The sequence below is a fragment of the Bos mutus genome, chromosome 29 (genome assembly GCF_027580195.1).
Source record: "Bos mutus isolate GX-2022 chromosome 29, NWIPB_WYAK_1.1, whole genome shotgun sequence".
NCBI classification, from domain to species: Eukaryota; Metazoa; Chordata; class Mammalia; order Artiodactyla; family Bovidae; genus Bos; species Bos mutus.
Genome location: NC_091645.1, coordinates 21,923,526 through 21,946,337, shown reverse-complemented (window position 1 = coordinate 21,946,337; position 22,812 = coordinate 21,923,526). Strand labels below are relative to the sequence as shown.

The 22,812-nt window shown below is 41.2% G+C and overlaps 1 protein-coding gene and 1 long non-coding RNA gene across 4 annotated transcripts in view; one reads left to right on the top strand and one right to left on the bottom strand.

Annotated features, from left to right (window-relative positions):
• Window positions 1–780: 780 nt before the first annotated feature.
• Window positions 781–21,937, bottom strand: LOC138986227 (uncharacterized). 3 transcript variants are annotated; one of them, XR_011463088.1, is made up of 3 exons: window positions 21,687–21,827; window positions 18,090–18,287; window positions 781–1,668 (listed from the first exon to the last, which is right to left on the bottom strand). It is a non-coding gene; the product is annotated as an uncharacterized lncRNA (long non-coding RNA). The 3 variants fall into 3 exon arrangements; XR_011463087.1 differs by having other exon boundaries at window positions 18,090–18,290; window positions 21,687–21,825; XR_011463086.1 differs by having other exon boundaries at window positions 783–1,668; window positions 21,797–21,937.
• The window catches only part of ANO5 (anoctamin 5), a 93,150-nt gene continuing 91,890 nt past the window's right edge, over window positions 21,553–22,812 (top strand). The window contains exon 1 of the mRNA XM_070365069.1: window positions 21,553–21,924. Coding sequence (XP_070221170.1) covers window positions 21,606–21,924 — 319 coding nt within the window. The 5' untranslated portion in view covers window positions 21,553–21,605. The remainder of the gene's footprint in view (window positions 21,925–22,812) is intronic.

The following is a 22,812-nucleotide window of genomic DNA, read 5'->3' as shown; positions in this document are numbered from 1 at the left end:
CTATCACTCATTTTTATTTCTGAAGTTAATATGAAAATATTCAAACATTAGCTCAATCTGTATTGACACAATTCATCTGTACCAAGAAATTCCTAATAAGCAGGAAACAAATTGGAGGTAAAATATATTGTTATTCCTTCTTTTCAAACACCAGAGGGCACTAAATACTGAAAAAGAAGCCAGAAATTTTTACAAAGCATACATAAATAGATTTTCTCACTAGAGGGAGCAAGAAAAAGTTAAATTAAAATAATATAGTATATGTACTCTTAAAAAATTCTTTCTCTATAGAACACATATGCTACTTTAAGAGAACAAGTATTTACGTTAACCTAGAGAATCATATTATTATCAGAAGAATTATAATAAAAGTCAAACAGAAAAGATGGTCTCTTTCTCAGGAATCTTAAAATGAAGGGAAATTTATATTTACATCATATATTTCATTGCTATCCTCTCTGTGTCTCTCTCCTTCCCTTCCTCTTTCCCTCCCTCTAAACTTGTGCCTCTATTTCTATTTACATCTCCATTTACAGGTCCAGCTTTATACCTTTAGTATGATATATTGATGTGTATCTCTAACTCTCTCACTTTGTCTGCTCTTTTTTATATATATATATATATATAAAATATGTATATAACAGAACCAAAACTGAAGTATTAATGCTAGTAAGTGCATAGTAAAACAGACGCTGTCATACACCACTGGCAAGGGTATTATAATGGTCAAACAAAACAGACAAATACCAAAAAACAAATTCCGTAAAACAATATGAAGATGCATGTGTTTAGACAGAGAGATTTTTTAAGCTGAAAATTCATTTTAATTATACTTTAAGAAAATGAGAGATATGTAAAATATGAATGTACAGACATTTGCTAGAGAAACACAATAGTAGCAAAGTAGAAACAAGCCTTATACCTTATAGTAAAGAAAATGGTATAATAAACTGCTATTTCAGCCATAGACTGAATATTACGCTGTCATTAAAATTTATTCAGAAATTATTAAGTGACATGTGACATTATGACATAATGTTAAATTTTTTAAATAGGAAATAAAACTATATAAAAATATGTTCTCAATATAATTTTAAAATGTTCTTTTATTAATGGTTGTTAGATTTCTATAGTAGGGTTACAGATAGATGGTAATTTCTTTTTAAATTTTTCATCTTTTCTAAATTTTCTTGAGTGGGCACAAACCAATCTTCTTCTTTTTTTTTCTTTAAAAAAATTAATTTATTTTTTATTGAAGGATAATTGCTTTTCAGAATTTTGTTGTTTTCTGTCAAACCTCAACGTGAATCAGCCATAGGTATACATATATCCCCTCCCCCTTGACCCTCCTCCCATCTCACTCCCCACCCCAACCCTCTAGGTTGATACAGAGCCCCTGTTTGAGTTTCCTGTGGTCTCAGGCAATCTTCTTGATGAGCTTCTCTGGTTCTTTTAGTCTGGCCTCGGGGGGTCTTCTCTGGTATGAAGAATGCTGACATCTTCCATTTGTTGAGCTTTCGTTACACAAAGAGCTTAAAGACATTGTTCTGTGTTTCCCTTGAGAAGGAGTCAGGACCCTGCTCCACGGCTGCACTACTGTTTCTTCGCTGCTTCTCCCTTGACTCTGCACGCCTTTCATTCCTGGATTAGCAACTGTTCAAATCTGCCCTTAGAGAAAAGAAATTCAAAACTGCCCTTAGAGAAAAGGAATAGTTGTACATTTTATCTTAGAAAAAAAAATCAAAGTTTCTAAAAAGATACAAGAAAAGTAAAAACAGCTCTTATTAGGATACATTTAAGAAATGAAAGTATTCAGGTTAGATGATATTTTGCTGTTTACCTGTCTTTCAATTCATCCATCCAGCCAATCATCCATCAAGACATACACATCATTGGTGTATCAGAGTACTTATTTTCTTAAGTACTTAACCAGCATTGAATAATATAATGTGTTTATGTTTTATGTGACAGCTGCTCCATCGTGTCCGACTCTTTGCAACCTCATGGACTGTAGCCTGCCAGGCTCCTTTATCAGTGGAATTCTCCAGGCAAGAATTCTGGAGGGGGTAGCCACTTCCTTCTTCAGGGGATCTTCCAAACCCAGGGATTGAACCCAGGTCTCCCACATTGCAGGCAGATCCTTTACCGTCTGAACCACCAGGGAAGCCCTTAGTCTCCTTTAATCTAGAACAGTTTATTAGGCTTTCTTTGTCTCTGGCAACACTGATTTCTTGAAAGACCATAAGTTAATTACTTAAGTATAATGTCTCGCAACAATTTGTATTCTTTTTTTTCTTCTTATAATTCAATTCAAGGTACAATTTTGTCTGGGATACTAATGAAGTAATGTTTTCTCCTCAGTGAATCACATCAGATGCCCCATTTTTGGTGACTAGTAAGTAATTTCTGGTAAAATACTTTGAGATATGTACATATCCTATTTCCCTTTAAACTTTATGTTATGGTTCTATCATTCTTTGATGGATGGTTCATGTCTAAATCAATTATTGCTATCATAATCACAAAACAGTGACTTTCTAATATCATCATCCCTTCTACTTTTAGTAGTTGGCATTCTTCTACTATTAAAAGATTTCCTTTCTCTCTCATTTACTTATCAATGGGTTACAATTCATTACTATAATTTTTTATTTTGAAATTTCAATTGTGCCAGCTTTGGCCGCTGAAAGCCCCTTCAGGCTTGCCCTTTGTCCTTTGGACACAATCCCACCTTTTTTTTTTTTTTTTTTTTTGAGCACTGTCTTACTTTAAGTCAGTTCAGTCGCTCAGTTGTGTCCGACTCTTTGCGACCCCATGAATCGCAGCACGCCAGGCCTCCCTGTCCATCACCAACTCCCAGAGTTCACTCAGACTCACGTCCATCGAGTCAGTGATGCCATCCAGACATCTCATCCTCTGTCATCCCCTTCTTCTCTCGCCCCCAATCCCTCCCAGCATCAGAGTCTTTTCCGATGAGTCAACTCTTCACATGAGGTGGCCAAAGTACTGGAGTTTCAGCTTTAGGGCACCATAAGATGGTCCAAGTTCATTTGTACTTTTCCTGTTTCAACCCTGGAAAATTCTAATCTGATACTATGAAGTTCTTTGTAGCCTTTCTCTATTCCATACTGGTATCTCCCTTCTTCAAGATCTACAACTCTGGTCATCAGTGTCTTTACTCATTAGCTTAACACTGCAATACACAAAAAAGTAGTTTCTAAATTGCGACCCTCTTGCTACTATGAAATGTAAACTTACCAAGTAGAGCTCAAAATTAGTTTATAGTTCTTTTTGTCTTTAGAATAAGGGTATGGTTCAAAAGTTACTAAAATATTATTTAAAGTTATTTGATTAGTTCTTTTTGTCCCTCTAAGTTGTACTATTTGAAAAAATATGTTTACAAAGCTAATTATACTTGGTTGGTTTTAGAAAAGGCAGAGGAACCAGAGATCAAATTGCCAACATCCGCTGGATCATAGAAAAAGCAAGAGAGTTCCAGAAAAACATCTATTTCTGCTTTATTGACTATGCCAAAGCCTTTGACTGTGTGGATCACAATAAACTGTGGACAATTCTTCAAGAGATGGGAATACCAGACCACCTGATCTGCCTCTTGAGAAATTTGTATGCAGGCAGGAAGCAACACTTAGAACTGGACATGGAACAACAGACTGGTTCCAAATAGGAAAAGGAGTTCGTCAAGGCCGCATATTGTCACCCTGTTTATTTAACTTCTATGCAGAGTACATCATGAGAAACGCTGGACTGGAAGAAACACAAGCTGGAATCAATATTTCCGGGAGAAATCTCAATAACCTCAGATATGCAGATGACACCACCCTTATGGCAGAAAGTGAAGAGGAACTCAAAAGCCTCTTGATGAAAGTGAAAGTGGAGAGTGAAAAAGTTGGCTTAAAGCTCAACATTCAGAAAACGAAGAACATGGCATCCGGTCCCACCACTTCATGGGAAATAGATGGGGAAACAGTGGAAACAGTGTCAGACTTCATTTTTCTGGGCTCCGAAATCACTACAGATGGTGACTGCAGCCATGAAATTAAAAGACGCTTACTCCTTGGAAGGAAAGTTATGACCAACCTAGATAGCATATTCAAAAGCAGAGACATTACTTTGCCAACAAAGGTTCGTCTAGTCAAGGCTATGGTTTTTCCTATGGTCATGTATGGATGTGACAGTTGGACTGTGAAGAAGGCTGAGCACCGAAGAATTGATGCTTTTGAACTGTGGTGTTGAAGACTCTTGAGATTCCCTTGGACTGCAAGGACATCCAACCAGTCCATTCTGAAGGAGATCAGCCCTGGGATTTCTTTGGAAGGAATGATGTTAAAGCTGAAACTCCAGTACTTTGGCCAACTCATGTGAAGAGTTGACTCATTGGAAAAGACTCTGATGCTGGGAGGGATTGGGGGCAGGAGGAAAAGGGGATGACAGACGATGAGATGACTGGATGGCATCACTGACTCAATGGACATGAGTCTGAGTGAACTCTGGGAGTTGGTGATGGACAGGGAGGCCTGGCATGTTGTGATTCATGGGGTCGCAAAGAGTCGGACATGACTGAGCGACTGAACTGAACTGAACTGAACTGAAGGAGCCAATAACATTTGCTAGCAACTAAGATCATAAAGCCATCCAGCCTAGCCAGGATGCCTCTGCCTATTATGGGCTGAATATTTGTGTTCCCCAAAGTTCCTATGCTGAAACACAAGCCCCTAGTGTGGCTATATTTTGAGGCAGGACCTTGGGGATATAATTAGATTTAGACTAGGTCAGCAGGATGGAAACTTCATGATGGGATTAGTGCCCCTATAAGAAGAGGAGGAGAGATCTCTCTCTGTCCTCCCACATACTTTGAAGAAAGGCCGTACGGGAACAAAGTGAGAAGGTGGTTGTCTACAAGCCACGAAGAAAGCGCTCACCGAGAACTGAACTGGCCAGCGCCCTAATCTGGGACTCCCTGTCTCCAGAATTGTGAGAAATAGATAGATGTTCAAGATACCCAGTCTGTGGTGTTTGTAACAGTAGCACAAGTTGACTAAAACAGGGTCTTTTCTCACTTCTACTAGTTTTCTTCTCCTCAGCTTTGCCCCCGGAAACCAGAAACATCAGTTGGCAAGTGAATTAGGGGAAGGGCAGAGGGATGAAGAGGTCAATCATACAAGCTCTTTCCTAAGGGCAGGCAACTGCCATCTACAGACTTTAGCATGGAGGGAGGTAAGAAGTCTTATCTTTTAAAAAAATGTTTATTTATATTTTTGGCTGCACCGGGTCTTCGTTGCTATCTGCAGGTTTTCTCTAGCTGCAATCCACTGGCTTCTCCCTGCAATGGCTTCTCTTGTTGCAGAGCATGGGCTGTAGAGCGCACAGGCTTCTGTGGTTGCAGCCTACAGGCTTAGCTGCCCTGCAGTACATGGAATCTTCCCCAGCCAGGGACTGAACCCATGTCCCCTGCCTTGGCATTCATCTTAACCCCTGGACAACCAGACAAGTCCAAGAAGTCTTGTCTTTCAATAACAATTGAATCACTTGATGGATATCTGAAAATGCGAAATTCTAACTACTGAACTAATATTTTGTAAACATGAATGTAATAAGGTTTTAAAAGCTGAAAAGTATTGACTCATTCCAAACACCATCCAGGGCTAGGCACTATTTACTTCTACCAAACAAGTATTTAAGAGACAGTGATAGATTAACATGAATTAGTGCTTCAACGGTACATGAAATCATGCTTGCTCATTATCCTGAATATACATCTGTCATGACCTGAATTGTGTTTGCTCCAGATTTTATATGTTGGAGCTCTAAAGCCCCAGTACTTCAGGATGTGACTGTATTTGGAGATAAGGCCTTTAAAAAGTTAAAATGTTAAGATAAGGCTGAAAGGGTGGAATTTAATCCAATATGACCGGTATCCTTGTAAGAAGAGGGAACCTGGATACACAGAGAGACACCAGGGGCATGTGTGCGCTGAGCGACAGCCATGTGGGAACACAGAGAAAAGATGGCCATCTGCAAGGCAGAGAGAAGGGCCTCAAGAGAAACTGAACCAAACCGAACCTACTAGCACCTTATCTTAGACTTCTAACCTCTAGAACTGTAAGAAGTAAATTTCTGTTAAGCTACCCCATGAAATAAATATGTATGTAAATATATATATTTGAATATATTTGTGTATATATTTGACATGTCACAGTTATTTCCCCAACACCTTCTAGTTCTCTGTTTCTAACCCTAAACACATTCCTCAAACTAATTCATCCTCCTTTTCCTCTGTTATTGTCCTTGGCTTTCTTCCTAAGCTGCAGTTGGAATCCATTCTCCTGTACTAAGCCTTCTTTTAGCCTCTATAGGGACAAAATGAGCAGATACAAATGGAGGCTGGCATTTTTCCTGAAGCCTCTTTTACAGGGCTCCTGCAATCACCAGATGCTAGTTGTTTTTTTTTTTTTCCATCCTCAACCCAAATCCTGTGGTTGAACCAAGCCAAAGTCTGCCAGCTATACCTTATAAATATCTCATCAACTAATACCCCACCAAGACTAGGAGACATGAACTTCCCCTAGGCACTGGAAATATGTTAGCAAGTCACATATAAGCTGAACTACCAGTTCAAAATCTTTGATGGCTCGTTAGCACAATAGGATCAACCTCAGGAGAGGAGGTGTGATATCTGACAGCTGCAAATATGCTCTACACCAATCATCCTCTTTTTTCCCTTCTACTTTTCTCCTTATGAGATCTGTGTATTGCCTGGAGTAGAGGTGTGTGTGGCTAGATGACAGTCCTCTCTCACAGAAAAGTTCTCTGTGGCTGGAAGAATAGTATTTTTTTCTTTTTCTTTTTTTCAAGAATGAGGTGTCAAGTCAATAAAAACGATGGAAAGAATAGAGGCACCGGGACCATGCTTGCTGCCCATCACACCTCTTGGGTCATATGAGAGCTCCTGGGCAAGAGAGGAGTTAGGACCAGAGTATGAAGGAGGCCCTACCATGAGGGACCTAGTGAGAGTTGAGGAATTGGCACTGCCCCTATGGGACTCAGTTGCTAGAAAATTGAGCAGAGGATCATTCCCCTCCCTTGCTTAAAATACCCAGTGTTGGCAACTACCTTGGAGAAGGAATACCATTCTGGTATTCTTGCCTGGGAAATCCCATGGACATAGGGGCCTGGTGGGCTATGGTCCATGGGGTTCCAAAGAGTTAGACATGACTTAGCAATTAAATTGGAGAAGGAAATGGCAACCCACTCCAGTATTCTTGCCTGCAGAATCCCATGGACAGAGGAGCCTGGTGGGCTGCTGTCCATAGGGTTGCACAGTCAGACACGACTGAAGCGACTTAGCATGCATGCATGCATTGGAGAAGGAAATGGCAACCCCCTCCAGTATTCTTGCCTGGAGAATCCCGTGGACAGAGGAGCCTGGTGGGCTGCCATCTATGGGGTCACACAGAGTGGGACAGGACTGAAGTGACTTAGCAGCAGCAGCAGGGGACTGCCTTGGTGGTCCAGTGGTAAGGCTCTGAGCTTCCAATGGAGGGGGTCTGGGTTCAATCCCTGGGCAGGGAACTAGATCCCACATACAGCAACTAAAAAAAGATCCCCACATGCCAGAGTGGAAAGATCCTGCTTGCCACATCTAAAAGCTAGCACAACCAAATAAACAGATTTTAAAACTCCTGCTTTGACCTCCAGGGACCTCCGCACCTTTATTTTAGCTACATGCATGTATAATCACAGGTGCACTGAGATTCCCTCAAGCGACTGTGAAACGTTGGGTTTGACAAGGGAGACTTGAGTGAGATACAGCAGGCGCTACCTGTTGTTTGTGGCTGAACAGAGACAGCGGATGGATTTTGAGCATGTTTGACAGGTGCTCTTTGAGGATCCCTGAAAATGAGAAGGCAAGATACCTTGTTGACAGAGGGGACATGGGAGTACACTGGAAGTACTGACCGAGGATAAAATTAACATAGAAATCTACTTCCTTTCTGCTTTATCTTTCCATGTAGCTCTTGCTTGTGCTCAGTCGTGTCTGACTCTTTGTGACCCCATGGACTATAACCCACCAGGTTCCTCTCTCTATGGAATTTTTCAGGGCAGAATACTGAAGTGAATTTCCATTTCCTTCTCTAGGAGATCTTCCCAACCCAGGTATTGAACCTGTGTCTTCTGCACTACAGGCAGATTCTTTACTACTTCCCAGATTCTTCTGGGAAGCCCCATGTGAAATAACTTCTAAAGCCACAACAATCTCATCCCAGGATACACAATTTTGTTACATCTACAAAGAGTCTTATTTCCAAATAAGGTCTCATTCACAAGTATCAGGGGTTAGGACTTAAATATACCTATTGGTGAGGACACTGTTCAACCAATGACCTGTCCTATGGAAGTGTTCCTTCAGCTGAGAATCCTTCCTTTTTCGTTAATCCCAGTTGGGCAAGGCAATTTTTGTAGTCTGTATTACCAAAATTTTAGTGTTTTTTCATTTTCTAGAAAAAATTACATTTAGTTGAACTTTGGTTTTCAAAATATGTTTGGTCTTTATCCACCTTTCATAGGTAGGACGGGCTTCCCAGGTGGCTCAGTGGGTAAAGAATCCACCTGCAATGCAGGAGACTGGGTTTCGATCCCTGGGTCAGGACGATCTCCTGGAGGAGGGCATGGCAACTCACTCCAGTATTTTTGTTTAGAGAATGCCATGGACAGAGGAGCCTGGAGGGCTGTAATCCATAGGCTCACAAAGAGGCAGACACGACTAAAGCGACTTAGTGCACAGCACACACACAGCATAGGTAGGAAGCCTTAAAACAGCTGCCAGTTACACTGTGCTCAGCTACTTACCAAGAAAGACAGCCTCAGACAATTCACTGCACTGATCAAGGTTGATTGAACTGTTTCCTTTATTCCTGGGCACCGTGCAGGCAGCATTTCCCACTTCCCTTTGCAGTTTGGTGTGGTCATATAGCTAGTTGTGAGCAGAAATGCTGCACATCGCTTCCAGCTGGCCCATAAACCCTCTCAAGAGGTCACCCATTCACCTCTCTCTCCCAACTCCCTAACATATTCCAGTCTGGATATCTAGATTCAGGGCAAAGTTGAAAGATACAGGATGATGATGGTGAATCATCTATCAGTCTGAGTTCCTGAATGATTAAGTAAAATAGAGCTCCCTAACAGTGATCAGGAACACCATTTTGGAATTTCATGGAGTAAGAAATGTACTTCCATTTCACTCAGGACTAAGTGACCAAGATTTTGAGGGTTATCTATCAGATGAGTAAACATTTTCTTAATACAAATAACAAAGGTGATGAGTAATCGATTCAATTGGGTTCTTCCTTACTGGGAAGTTTGAAGGCCAAAGACACAAAATAGAGAGGATAATCTACAAAAAGTGAAAGGGTAAAATTCACACATTTCAAAGTGACCCCTTAGAGTCTAACAAAAACACACCTACTTGCCCCTTCTACCTCCTCTCCTGCCATTCAAACTGAGCGGCTTCACTTTCACTTTTCACTTTCATGCATTGGAGAAGGAAATGGCAACCCACTCCAGTGTTGTTGCCTGGAGAATCCCACAGACTATCAGGCTACAGTCCATGGGGTCGTAAGAGTCAGACATAACTTAGCGACTAAACCACCACCATAGTACGTTGTACAACACAGGCAATCGACACAGTGAGTAGAGCAGAATATAAGGGATAAAAAGTTGATATGAATTCATAAAAGAATAGGAAAAAACAGTTGAAGAACAGGTCACCCTTAGAAACTTAAAAAGAGGTTTTTCTCCAAACTCTTCTATTTCACCTTTTAAGTCCCTAGATACACCACTTCCCCCGTTTCTCCTCTTCCTTAGAAGGGTGTTGGAGGAAATAGCACTTGAACATGGGCTTAGTTAGACACAATTTCCAATCCACGCTGTGCTACTTACCAGCTTTGTGACCATGGGCAAGTCCTTAACCTCTCTGATGTTCAGTTTTCTTGTTCACAAATAGGGCCTTATGGGGATGACAATTTACCTAACAGGGAAGTTCCTTTCCGTCCCCTCTGTCTTTCTCGTACTGAGGCACCAAATCTAGTCATGCCCTCTGAGTAGATCTCCAATGCTCTTGGGCTTCGTTTCTCTCCTTCCTGGCCCCAGTCCAACCTTCATACATCTTAAAGGAGGTAACTTGTGATACAAATAAATGAAACTTTATTGAAGCAATGACAGGCAGGCAGAGAGTTATTTTTGTCAGGGCATCCTCCATGGTCATTTACATAATACGAATTGGTAATCACTTTTGCTGTAACACATTAGCTAGGCAGTAAGGCTTTTCAGCTGTAATATATGAAGTTAGTAAACCATTAGGCAGCCAAAAAGTGCAGAGAGGAAGAGCATAATCTCTCGAGCTTACCTACCTCCATGTAAATCCTGGCTTTAGCCCTTACCTGTTGTGTAACGGTGGGCAAGTTACTGAAACCCTTTGCACCCCAGTTTCCTCGTGAGAAGAGGGACAAGAGTGCATATTGTACGAGGTATTAGATTAAATGATATATAAAGTCCTTAGACCAGAGTCAGAACTAAAATTAGTTGAATAAAATGACTGAAAGATCCCTAAATATGAAGAAAATGATACATGTTCTTTTACTATTAACCTTCTTTTGTTCAAAACAGCTAACCCTATAGTTTGAGCAGATATGTGAGCTCTGACTCAGAGATAAACACCTGAGGCTTAACTAAATGAAGGTTAGGCACACAAAGCTTTATGAAGGGTGACATGTAATAGCCACTCATTCATACACTGAGAAGAAAAAAACAGGTGAGCCAAGCCCAGACACAGAAAACTTTTCCTTCTATTTCTCTCTCAGACACACACACACACATCACACACATATCCTTTTTTTCTACGTCCTATATAAGTGCCATATAATATTGTATGAAAGACTGTTGATTTTTAAATGAGCTGAGTTTAAAGCCATTATAAAAACTAATTAGGAACTAACTTAAAATTATAATATAGTGTTTATGATCATGAACCCCTCTTTATCTGTTTCGCCTGTTTTTCAGATAAGCAGATTAAGTTACAGAGATGTTACAATACTTGCACAAAATGACTGGGGAGAGGAGATACATTTATTGGTCTGTAATAGGTTTTTGTTTTTAATAAAAAATAGGTTAGAGTCTTAAATTCTCCACTCACCTAATCTCCACAACAACCCTCCAAAAAAAGACATAGACCCATTTCACAACTGAGGGAACTGAAATCCAACAAGAATTGGAAGTTCGTGCAAGATTATAAAACTGGTAAGTAATAGAGCTATACTTTAGACTTCAGTTTGCCTACCCAAATGCCTCGAGTTTTTCCCTTGGTTTCTCAGTTTTTCTCACTTTCCAGTAGCTGGGTGAAGCCATATGAAATTAATATAGAGTTTACAGACCAAATTTGGGATTTGCACGTAATTCAATGTATACTCAGAGATGTGCCGTGCATGCTGCTGCTGCTAAGTCACTTCAGTCGTGTCCAACTCTGTGCGACCCCATAGACGGCAGCCCACCAGGCTCCCCCGTCCCTGGGATTCTCCAGGCAATAACACTGGAGTGGGTTGCCATTTCATCACAACTGTTCACTCTCATTCTTGCTTCCTTACGTTTCCTTTACTTTCTCAAGTTCACAGCTTAACATCCTACAGGTATGGACACTGATTTGAATGGAATACCATTGGAAAGATCTTGGAGAAATATGAGATACGATCTTTGCTCTCAGATGACTATGGTCTAGTTAGAAAAGAAAAAATCCTCATGAAGGAAAGGATCAGAGAGGAAAACAATGAAGGAGAGATTCACTGGGATATCAATTCATCTGAATATTCATATGTCGAGCCCTATGCTTGCCTCTGGTGGATGCAGTAATGAGTAAGAGACACAGTTCGAGTCCTTGTGGAACAAGAGGTGAGATCAATGAACAAATAATGGAATAATCACAGATAAAAAATCTGTTCAGAGTACCTCTCTGCTCTCTGCCTCTCTGTCCATCTCCAGGAACTTCTCTGACCTCAGTAGAACAGATATTGATCAGTTAACTTTTGAAGCAGCCTGTTTTTCTTTTACAGACTCCCATTTCTTTGTCTTTGAAGATGACTTTTCTGGCAATTTGGGGATAGAGTCCTCCCCTGAATGTACAGCAGGTATGTAATCAAGCAGGGTGGGAGTGACTGCTTGCAACTACAAATAAGTATCTAGCTTGGGGGAACTAAATAAAGAATGTGATTAAGAACTTTCTTCTTAAAACATGAAATTACAAACCACAGCAGGCTCAGTTACAAGCTTGCTCGTGATTTGGGGACAGTCAAATATATTCTTGATGCTTCTTATGCTTCTGGTTATAACCACGTAGCCATTGGGTGGAGTACTAGAAAGAGGATTTAATTAGGTACATAAAATGCCAGATGTAACCATTGAGAGAGGGACACACTTTAATTACATTTTCTTTGTACTTATGGTTGAAATTGTAACCAAATTAGGTACTTTGAAAATAGACAAAGTTTGCACAAACATTTTATAAAAGGCTTGACAAATGTCATTGTACAAAATTGTATGCTCTCACTAACTAGACGCTTCTGTATTTCAGTCAAGTTTGGTTTTCTATTTAACCCAAGTTTTAAGGACTCCTTTAAAATTTCAATCGGGGTTGTCATTTATTTTAAGGAATATGAATTGGATGACAGCATATTTAAATCCAAGCATATCATCTTTTAATGGGAAATTACTATTTCTTGGAAGCTTTTATTTCATTGCCACAGCACAGAAGATCATCTGAATGCTACAAAATGGACCATTTTAATCAATAATGTGAGTCTGCTGGGTCTTCAGAATTCCTTCCATTACTTCAAGCAATATTTGTATTGACATCTTTATGCATGACATACATGATTTCAAAATTCAGAAATTTTTGTTTGCTTCATATATTGTAAAAATATTAGACTAATAAAAATAAATTCCTTCATAGAAATTAAAGGCATGAATATATATATATATATATATAATTTTTTTTTACTTTTTAAAAATTTTTGACGGTGCTGTGTGGCACGTGGTATCTTAGTTCCCCAACTACTTCAAGCCAGTGCCCCCAGCAGTGGAAGCACTGAGTCTTAACCACTGAACTGCCAGGGAAATCCCGGAATGAATACATATTTAACAATAAAAGGCTCCAGCTTCTCAAAACTTTACCACTTAAAATCAGCTCAACAACACCAATAATAACAAATGCAATGAAGTGAAGACGGCACCCCATGGTTTAATATTTGAACAAGTGAAAACATACGCATTACTATATTTATTGAACCTAAACAATCTTGTGAGTTAGGAGTTATTTTATCCATTTTATAAATAAAGAAACTGTGGCTCAGAGAGGTTAAGAATCTCATCAAATATCACTTGGTTAAGGACTGAGACAGCTAAGATTTGAGATCAGTTTCATCAGGCCTCAGAGCCAACACACTTAACCATGAACAATATAGCCTGATGAGAAGAAAGAAAATCAACTATCAGGCTGCCATAGTAAGCAAAAAGGGAGGCTATGAAGTGAAAGCAGTAGGAAATTACCCAGTGCGACTTCCAGCTGGGTGAAGTCATTTTCAGTAACTGAAGAGTGAGACATTTCAAAAGAATAAATATCAGAATGCTGGCAATTTAGATGTACACTATGAAAATACTGCACAGAATCAAAGTTGATTTTAGTTTCCACCTTGAAAAGCTATGTGGTGATTAAGAACACAAATTTTGGAATCAGACTATTCTGGGTCCAAGCTCTTGCTCTTTTAATAGCTATGCAATTGTGGACTGATAACCTTTTTAAGCCTTAGTTTACAAAATATTTTTTAAATGGGGATAAAAATAATAATTCTGTCTTAGCTTGGGTTTCCCCTAAGAGGAGAGCCCAAGGTAAGACTTCTAGACAGGAAGGTTTTTCTGGGAAATGATCTTAAGGAAGGCTGGGAAGAGTCAAACATGAACAAACATGAAAGGAAGACAAGGCAATCCAAGGGCGAATGGAGGTAGATCCCTCTGCAGAACCCTTGAAGCGTTAAGTTAAATGCACCTCAGAATTGCCTCTCCAAGGGACAATGGAAAAGGGGTGTATTTATCCTTCATTCCCAGTTGGTCAGAGTTGCCTTATGTTGTGTTAACATTCTCCTGCTTAAAGGCTTGCACGTGTGTCAGAATAGTGTGGGGTGGAGGAAACCTACTTCATGGTGGTGGAGAAAAACCAGGGCAGAAAGGATGAGATACTCTGTAGAGTCAAAGTAAGCTTCTTTCAAACTACACATACACATAACTAATTGCTATAGTAAAAACTGGAATAAAAAGGTGAGCTGTAAAATTGTGAGAGAATATCAGTAATTGCCAGAGGCTAGTGGATTAGATAAAGGAATTGACTTCAAATGTGTGGAATAGTTTTGGCAAATGTTCCAGTTTGTGAATGTGGTGATTGTTACATAACTATTTATGTCATAAAGTTATTTAATTGCACACTTAACATTAATGATTTTAATTATTAATATAATTACTAATAAATATTATACCTCAATACAGTAAATTTTAAAAGAAAAGGTGAGCCAGGCTGTGCAATACACACAGAGATGTCTGATGATAAGTTGCTTACCTCACATCATCATGAGGAATCAGTGTAGTAATATATCCAAAGCACAGTAATTAATACTTACATGAATAACAGTGGCTATTATAATTACTAATCACCTGCTTGAGATAATCCTGATGACTTTGAAATAAGTGGTAGAATTGGGAAGTTGAATTAGTTTGGAGGAAGACTGATTTAGCCTTGCATTTATTCAAATTAGATGACTAATATTAAAACATACAAGTGACTTAAGACTTTAGAACTTTCCAATGAGCACTTAGTGTGGAGCTGGATATTTGAGTGGGAGCCTCAAAGAAGAGATAGTTAATGAAAAAAAAAAAAAAAAGAGTAAACGAGAATAACAAGGGAGAATTTGCTGAAAGAAGTTCATCTTCCAATTTCAAGGAAATCGTTGAAAGTACAAAGGAAAGATGAAAACTGACATCCTTTTAATGAATACTTTGTGCCAAGGACTTAGCACTATTATTTTCCATAACCACACTGTTGGGTGGATACGATTGTTTCTATTATAGAGATGAGGAAATTAAGGATTAGAGAAGTTAACCCACTAGCTAAGGGCTACGCAGTCACTTCATACTTGGACAGGTCTGCCTGATCCAGAATGTCTGACTGTAACGTGCCTGCTCTTTCTCACATATCATGTTTCCAGAAGAGTAAGAGAGTCAGAATTATGTCAGAATTATGGATGGAGACTCAGAGTGGCACAGGTCCATTGTGAAGATCTGGAGAGACATGCTGGATATAATGGCTAATAGAAGGCAATGAAGGATAACCTTTAAGGAAACAGTTTCTTCCATTGGCATGATGAGGTTCTAAAGGGATATGATGGTAAAGAAAATGCAGAGCCAGTGGGTGTAGGTTTCCTGATGGAAAACTTTATCTGTGAAAGAGGAAAGGGAAATATAGTAATATAGGTATCCCCATTCAAGGTCCAAGATCCAGATTTTTATTTGATGCAGCCAGTGTAGACCATATGGGTTCATTTGATTTTTCATCTCCTGTGTATGTATATGCCAAAGACAAATTACAATCCTAAGCATCTGGCATTTAAACAAGAAGATGTGATTGCTTTACACCAAACGATACTTGTTAATACAGGAACACAGCAGCACTAGAGCACAGATGGGTCTTTGCTCTCTTCTTGAACTTCCCTGATGGCTCAGTTGGTAAAGAATGTGCCTGCAATGCAAGAAACTGCTATTTGATTCCTGTATTGGGTAGATCTGCTGGAGAAGGAATAGGCTACCCACTCCAGTATTCTTGGGCTTCCCTTGTGGCTGCCACCACTGCTTGCTAAAGGTCTATTCTATTTTCAAAGAGCAGCCAAGAGATTGGTGCTCAGATAGTGAGGCAAAGTCCTGACTATTGTCTCTATCTCTGCTGATTCTAGTTGTTTCTTTATGTAAATTTTAGAGCTTTTTTTTTTTCAAAATTAGAAAATTATTTATTAGAATGGCATTGAGCCACAAGCCACTGCAAGTGTGTAATCCAATTATTCTCCCAGATGCAGGAAAGTGAGGGGCAATGAAGAAGACAGCTAGTGACTCAGGGAATAGGAAATGTGATGATAAACCTTTGACAAATCATTCATTCAACAAATATTTGTGAGAACCTTTCTATGCCATTCTAAGTGCCATTGATATATGAGAAAAGAAAACTGAGAAAACCTCAGCCTCCAGGGAGCTTATACAAAAATAAATATGCACAAACAATTAAATATACAAAGTCAGAAAGAATGGCTCTAAAGGAAAACTTTGGGCTAAGAGGATAGTAATGTGAGGTTATTGACTCAGGGTGGTCAGCAAAATTCTTCATTCGGATAGAAAAATGATGGAAGAGAGTGAACCATCAAATATCTGTGTAAAGATCTTTATGGAGAAGAAAACAGTGAGTACAAAGTGCTTGGGAAATGATGGGAAAAGTCTTACTCAGTTTGCGGAACAGCAACGAGACAGCATGGCTACAATACGATAGCAGAGGTGGGAACTAGGCCTGGATCATGTAAGGATAGTGCTACAAGCCTACTGGTAAGAAAGATGGTTAGATGTCCCCTTACATGTGATAGAAAGTCACTGGCAGAGCTAAGCTTGGTGCTCTGTGATGACCTAGAGAAGCTGGATGGTGGCAAGGGGCGGTGAGTAGGAGGGAGGCTCAAGGGGGAGAAGATCTAGGAGAATACTCACAGCTGATGCATGCTGTTAGTACAGCAGAGATTAATACAACATTGTAAAGCAATCATCCTCTGATTTAAAAAAAAAATCATTGCAGACAGCAGAAGAAGCACATCATTTATGATCTCAGGGGCTGTTGCAAGCTGTCATGAGAGAGATGAAAACATTCTTGTTTCTCATCTTTTGCTGAGACAGTTCCCCATCTCTCTAGACTGGGAACCAACTGCATCTTTCTAGTTACAGGGCACAGTAGACATGCCACCCTGAGTCTTTACATTGGCAAATGGTAAGGTTGCATGTGAGTACTCAAAATTGTACTGGTGTTTCTGATGATCATAATAGCCCCAGAGGCCAGCCTGTAAAGTGAGTTTTTCTAGGAGAAGGAAGAATGCCAGATGGTAGGCAGTCCTAGTAGATAGGGCTAGGGCTCACTGAAAAAGTCTAGGACCTAAATAATCAGGATTCAAAGAAACAAATATTGCAGTATTTAAATATTACAAATAAGGAGATTTGGCCCCCTCCACTGACACCAGTATTAGTGGTGAGGAATCTGTGTAGGGTCAGAAAATGCCTGCAAATCTCAGAGAAATGGTTGAAATGGCATTTTTGTTGGGTGGAGGAAACAACACCCCACAACTAGTATCCCTACCTACTGTCAAATCTATAACTACCTCTGCCAGTCAATAAAACTTTCTCATGTTTGTTACATTTTTACTGTTTCCAAAATCCTTTCATGCATACGATTTGTTTGACTTTCACAACTTTGGGAGATGGGTGTAACAGGTTAAGAGCCTTAATAGTCACAGGCAAGGAAGGAGGGATGCAGAATCATCTGTTCAAGGTCATCATGCCCTTTAGCTCATTAAGGGACAGAGACATGCAGCTCTTTCGACTCCTGATTCAAAGATTCATACCTGAGAGCAGGCCATTTTATGTGGATTGTAATGATGCTGAAAATATATGGACTAAGTAAAATTTTTGTGTGCTGTGTGCCAAGTCGCCTCAGTTATACCTAATTCTTTTGTGACTCTATGGACTGCCAGGCTCCTCTGGCCACGGGATTCTCCAGACAAGAATACTGGAGTGGGTTGCCATGCCCTCCTCCAGGGGATCTTCCCGACCCAGGGATCAAACTCATGTCTCTTATGTCTCCTGCATTGGTAGTCTGGTTCTTTACCACTAGCGTCACTTAAAATTTTAGGAGTTAAAAAATAAATGAATGCCAAGTAGCCCAAAAGGAGAACACTTACTGTAGGAGTTGAAGCCTTGGCACAGAAATACCAAGAAAGCAGACTGATCCAGACCACAGCCTGCAGGCACCATATCTTTGCTTTAAATACCAGCAGGGAGAAGGATTCATTGCATGACTTTCCAAGATCCTTCCTGGCTTCCATAGTGTAGCTCATGAACTTGTCCTCTTTAGCCTTAAACCCATCTATTTAACGAGGCTGCTAGAATAAAAAAAAATACTCACATGCAGTTGTTGCTCATTTTTATACATTTAACTTTCACACAGCCCAGGCTTGCATGTATTATATACTGACACTCATAAAGAGTTTTTTCTACAGAGAATCTACACTTTTACTTACTAGTTATTGTCGTTTAGCTACTAAGTCGTGTCAGGCACTTTCACAGACCCCATGGAGCCCACCAGGTCTATGAGATTTCCCAGAATACTGGAGTAGATTCCCATTTCCTTCTCCAGGGGATCTTCCTAACCCATAGATCAAACCCATGTCTCCTGCATTGGCATGCAGATTCTTTACCACCAAGTCACCAGGGAAGCCTACTTACCAGTTGGCAAACAAATATTTTAAGCAATCATTTGACAGTTTAGGACCCAAAGTATGACAATTTTTGTATTTACAGCTGTGTTTCTATTGTCATTTAAACACTTGCAGACCTCCCTTAGGATAGGACACAAAAGGCAAATTAAAATAAAAAGGCACTACCAAATGATGCAATAACACTGAAACGAAGGGTGAATAATCTGGAAACAAAGGCTGAAATAATTTGGAGGGCTAAAAAAGATAACTTTCTGCTCTCAATACAACACTTAACTGTGTATTCAATTACATTAAAATAATATGTATTCATTATTCATAACATAATTCTGGAAATTGATGGTTGAAGATTGAGTTTAAAGAGGTGGGGTGTAGCAATGGAAGAAACTGACAGATCCTAAAATTATGAATGGATAAGCAAGATAAAGAATTTCAGTGATACAAATACAGAGAAAATGTCTCAAGATCTCAGGCATTATGGAAAAAATACGTACCTTTATCGAAAGAACACAAGAAAGATCCAACTTTTTTGTAAACAAAGATTAGAGAAGATGAATATCAGCAAAATCTGCATCAAAATATTCAATTTTGCACAAAATCATCATCAAATGTCTTTTTCATATGTCACTTCAAATACGGTGCAGAATCAAGAAATATTAAATATACAAGTCTATAAAATTATAGGAAAATTATTTTGTTGTTATTTTCATTTAATCTACATAAAGCAAAATCTGTACCGTGTGTTAAATCACAATATCCACAGCACCCAGCAGAGTAGCTGGTATATGGGAAGAACACAAATCACATGGTAAACATTTTATTAGACTTAAACAAAGATTAGTCAAGAGGTAAATACCAACACTTGTCAGGTAACTACCAATTTATTATAATTACATGTAAGTCTACGGCTTAACTTATGAATACTGTTAGGTAGTTAGAATAGGGAAAAGGAGTCCAGAATGGCGGTGTCTAAAAGATAAGGAAGAGAAAAGCCTGCGAATATAGAACAAAGGAAGGTCTGAGGACTGGAGTGAGGACCTCAGGTAAAACAAACAACACTCCTGGCTGGCCCAATTTACATAGGACAGGTCCAGGGGGAAAGAAAACATATAAAAAGAGGAGCCAAAGCTAGCTCTCTCTCTCTCTCTCCCATGTGCTTGGGCGCTCTTCTCTGCACATCTTTGGGTTGACATGCCCTCACGCCTCGAGGATGGATTTTCCTGTTATTATCTAAATAAAATAGAGCTGTAATACGGAGCTGTAACACTGATTTGTCTAAGAGGTATAACATAGTCCGTTCGAGACCTGAGAGCTATAACACGGTCTAAGACCCAAGAGCTGTGACATGCTGAGGGCTTTAATGTCCGTCACTCCAAATCTTTGTTGTGTTGAGACAGAACCGAGGAGTATATACTCCTCGGTTGCCTGACAAATACCAACATTTCAAACACCATTCCAAAACACATCAAGTAAGCAATTGCCTATAGTCTGAAAGAGAACAGACAGCAAGGCATAGGAAAAAAAGAGATGATTTCCAGTTCCACAGTTAACCATTGACTTCACCAAAACACTTCTCGCAGGCCTATTTTCTCATCTGTAAAAGATACTTCTAGGCTCAAAAATGTCAATAGAAGGGGGAAAAATAGAGTAACATGAAAATTCAAAAAGGTCAAGTCTTCCTTGGTTATGTTCTTATTCTTAAATGTGCCCATACCTGCCCCAAACTCAGTCACTCCCTCCTTAGCACTCTCAAGACCCTCAGCTCAGACCTCTACCTCACCCTTAGTTCATCACCACTTATCTATTTTCCTCTTTTAGACAGTAATTTTTATCTCCCAATTATTGGGGAGCTGGTATTGTTAAGGTCTCAAAGACATAAATCAATTCAGAGGAGCCTGTGAAGAGTGTGACCATTCACTCTGCTTGAGGTCGAAATGCTCAAGCTACTAAGAAACTCTGAGATGGAGCAGGGCTCAGTGCAAAATGGCTTCGTCTTGAGAGCATCTGAATTCTTAACTCATTACAACTACAACGGCACTGTACAATGTGCCCCTCACAAATCCCCGAGGTGGGTCCTAATAATGGTTCTCTTGAAGAAACAAGCCAATGTCTCCTGAAGAAACTTGACCAATGCCATCTAACTTCCAAGGGGCAGAGGCTGAATTCGAATTTAGGACAAACTTGACTTTCCACCAACTGTGTGAGATGAGATTCCCTCTGAAATGCAGGAAACCTGGGGTTTGATTCCTGGATCGGGAAAGTCCCCTGGAGAAGGGCATGGCAACCTACTCCAGTAATCTTGCCTGGGAAATCCCATGGACGGAGAAGCCTATGGGGTAGCAAGAGTAGGACACGACTTAGATACTAAACCACCACCAACCGTGTTGCGGCTACCTGCGCAGGATTCCGGAAGGAGGGGCTGCTAGAATCTCGCAGAACGGGCCACGCGCCGGCCTTTTAAGGGGTGGGGGCCCCTTTAGGAAGGCAGGTTTTTTCTCACCCGACAAAAAATAACTCCTCAACCGGGAAGGGGGCTCTCTCCGAGTGCCGCCCATTCTAGGCGGAGGACCGGGCAGATAGATGGACGAGGACCTGACCGACAGGCTGAGGGCGCAGTTCGCCCGTCGGCTGGCAACAGAGAGTGGTTCGGAGAGAGGGGAGGCGGCAGCCCAGGAGAACCGGGAGCCCGGGACGGGCGCCAACACGGTGGGATGGGACCAGCAAGACCAGTTGAGAAGCGAACTGCCGGACCAAGAGGGCCGGGAGGCGGCCGCGGGCCTGGAAGGAGAATGGGACGCGGAGGAGCCCGGGCCGAGTAAGGCAGGGGGCGGGAGCGAGAGGGAGCCTGGTAGCCCGCAGCCCAGCGGGTCGAGGGGCGGAGAGCTGGCGGGGAGGAGAGAGAGGCGGGGAGAGCCGCGGGAGGGCCAGAACCGACAGCACTGGTGGAAGCCGGGAAGCTTTCATCCCGGCACGATCCAGGAGATGTACTGGGAGCGGTCCAAGAGGCGCTACCGGGAGAGGGCGCTGAAGCTGAGCATCAAGAACCCGAACAAGTGGAAGTACCGGCAGGATAAGAAGCCTCACGGGCTGACGCCCCCGAGACCGGAGGAACCCAAGGAGATCCACGTTTACAAAGAGGACCTCTTGATCCCGTCCCAAGCACGGCGGCCCACCGTAAGATTCAGCTTCCAGACCGCATTTCAAAAGTCGTCGCAGTGGTCGACCGTCTCCCCCTCGGGCAGCGTCATCAACGAGCTGGCGAAGATGGGCGACCCAGACGTCCTGGAGATGGTGCAGCAAGGTGGGAGCCGGCTCGCGTGGCGCGGGGACCCCGGGGGGACGTTGGCGGCCCGGCCGCCCGGATCCCAGGGACGTTCGTGGATGCGCTGCACCCCGCGCGAGACAGCGCCCGCCAGGCGCATGGTCCCTGCCCGGGTGGGTGAGCGTGGGCGGGTGAACCGAGGTTCCCCGGCCTCTGAACTTGGGCAGAGGAAAGAAAGAGCCTCCTACCAAGGGGAGAGCCCAAGCTTAGCGCGCATGACAGCAGTTCCCGGTGTGGGCCCTGGAGTCCTGTTGCCTGTTTCTATTTGCCAATTACTGCTCAAGCTTTGAGATCATTGTTAATTATGGGAGGAGCAGACCGAACCCTAAGGTCCATCAGTTTGCGATTCCCATGCACGTGGGGAGGCTGCTGTTTCACAAGGTTTCGTTGAATTTTTAGTTTCTTTGGGGAAATACTTGTTCATCCTTTGCTCCGGGGTTTCCCATCTCCCCCTACCCGTGATACTTGGGCTTTCCTCCTGAGCCATGCCAGAGGCCCCAGGAACCAGCCAGAAGCTAAACAGGTGTGGGTCCAGGAAAATACCAAGCCCTCTGGGACAGGATGGGACAGAGACAGGGCCAGCCTCTGGAAACTCCCCTTGTGGCCGTCCCGAACCCGTATTCTGTGGGTCTGTTTTAGTACACATTTCTTGAAAATGCACATATTTTCGTAGGTCTGTCTCCAGGGCCTTCGATGATATTCAGTTGTCTCAATGACACTTTACTTTCATGTCTTGTTAAGTGTTAGATCTGAACATGGAAGCAGTGGGTTTTTTTTTTTTGTAAAGTGATAAATGATCTAAGAAGTCATACTATTTAGTCTTCAAAGACACCAAAGAAATAAAATGCCTTATTTTATTATGCATCC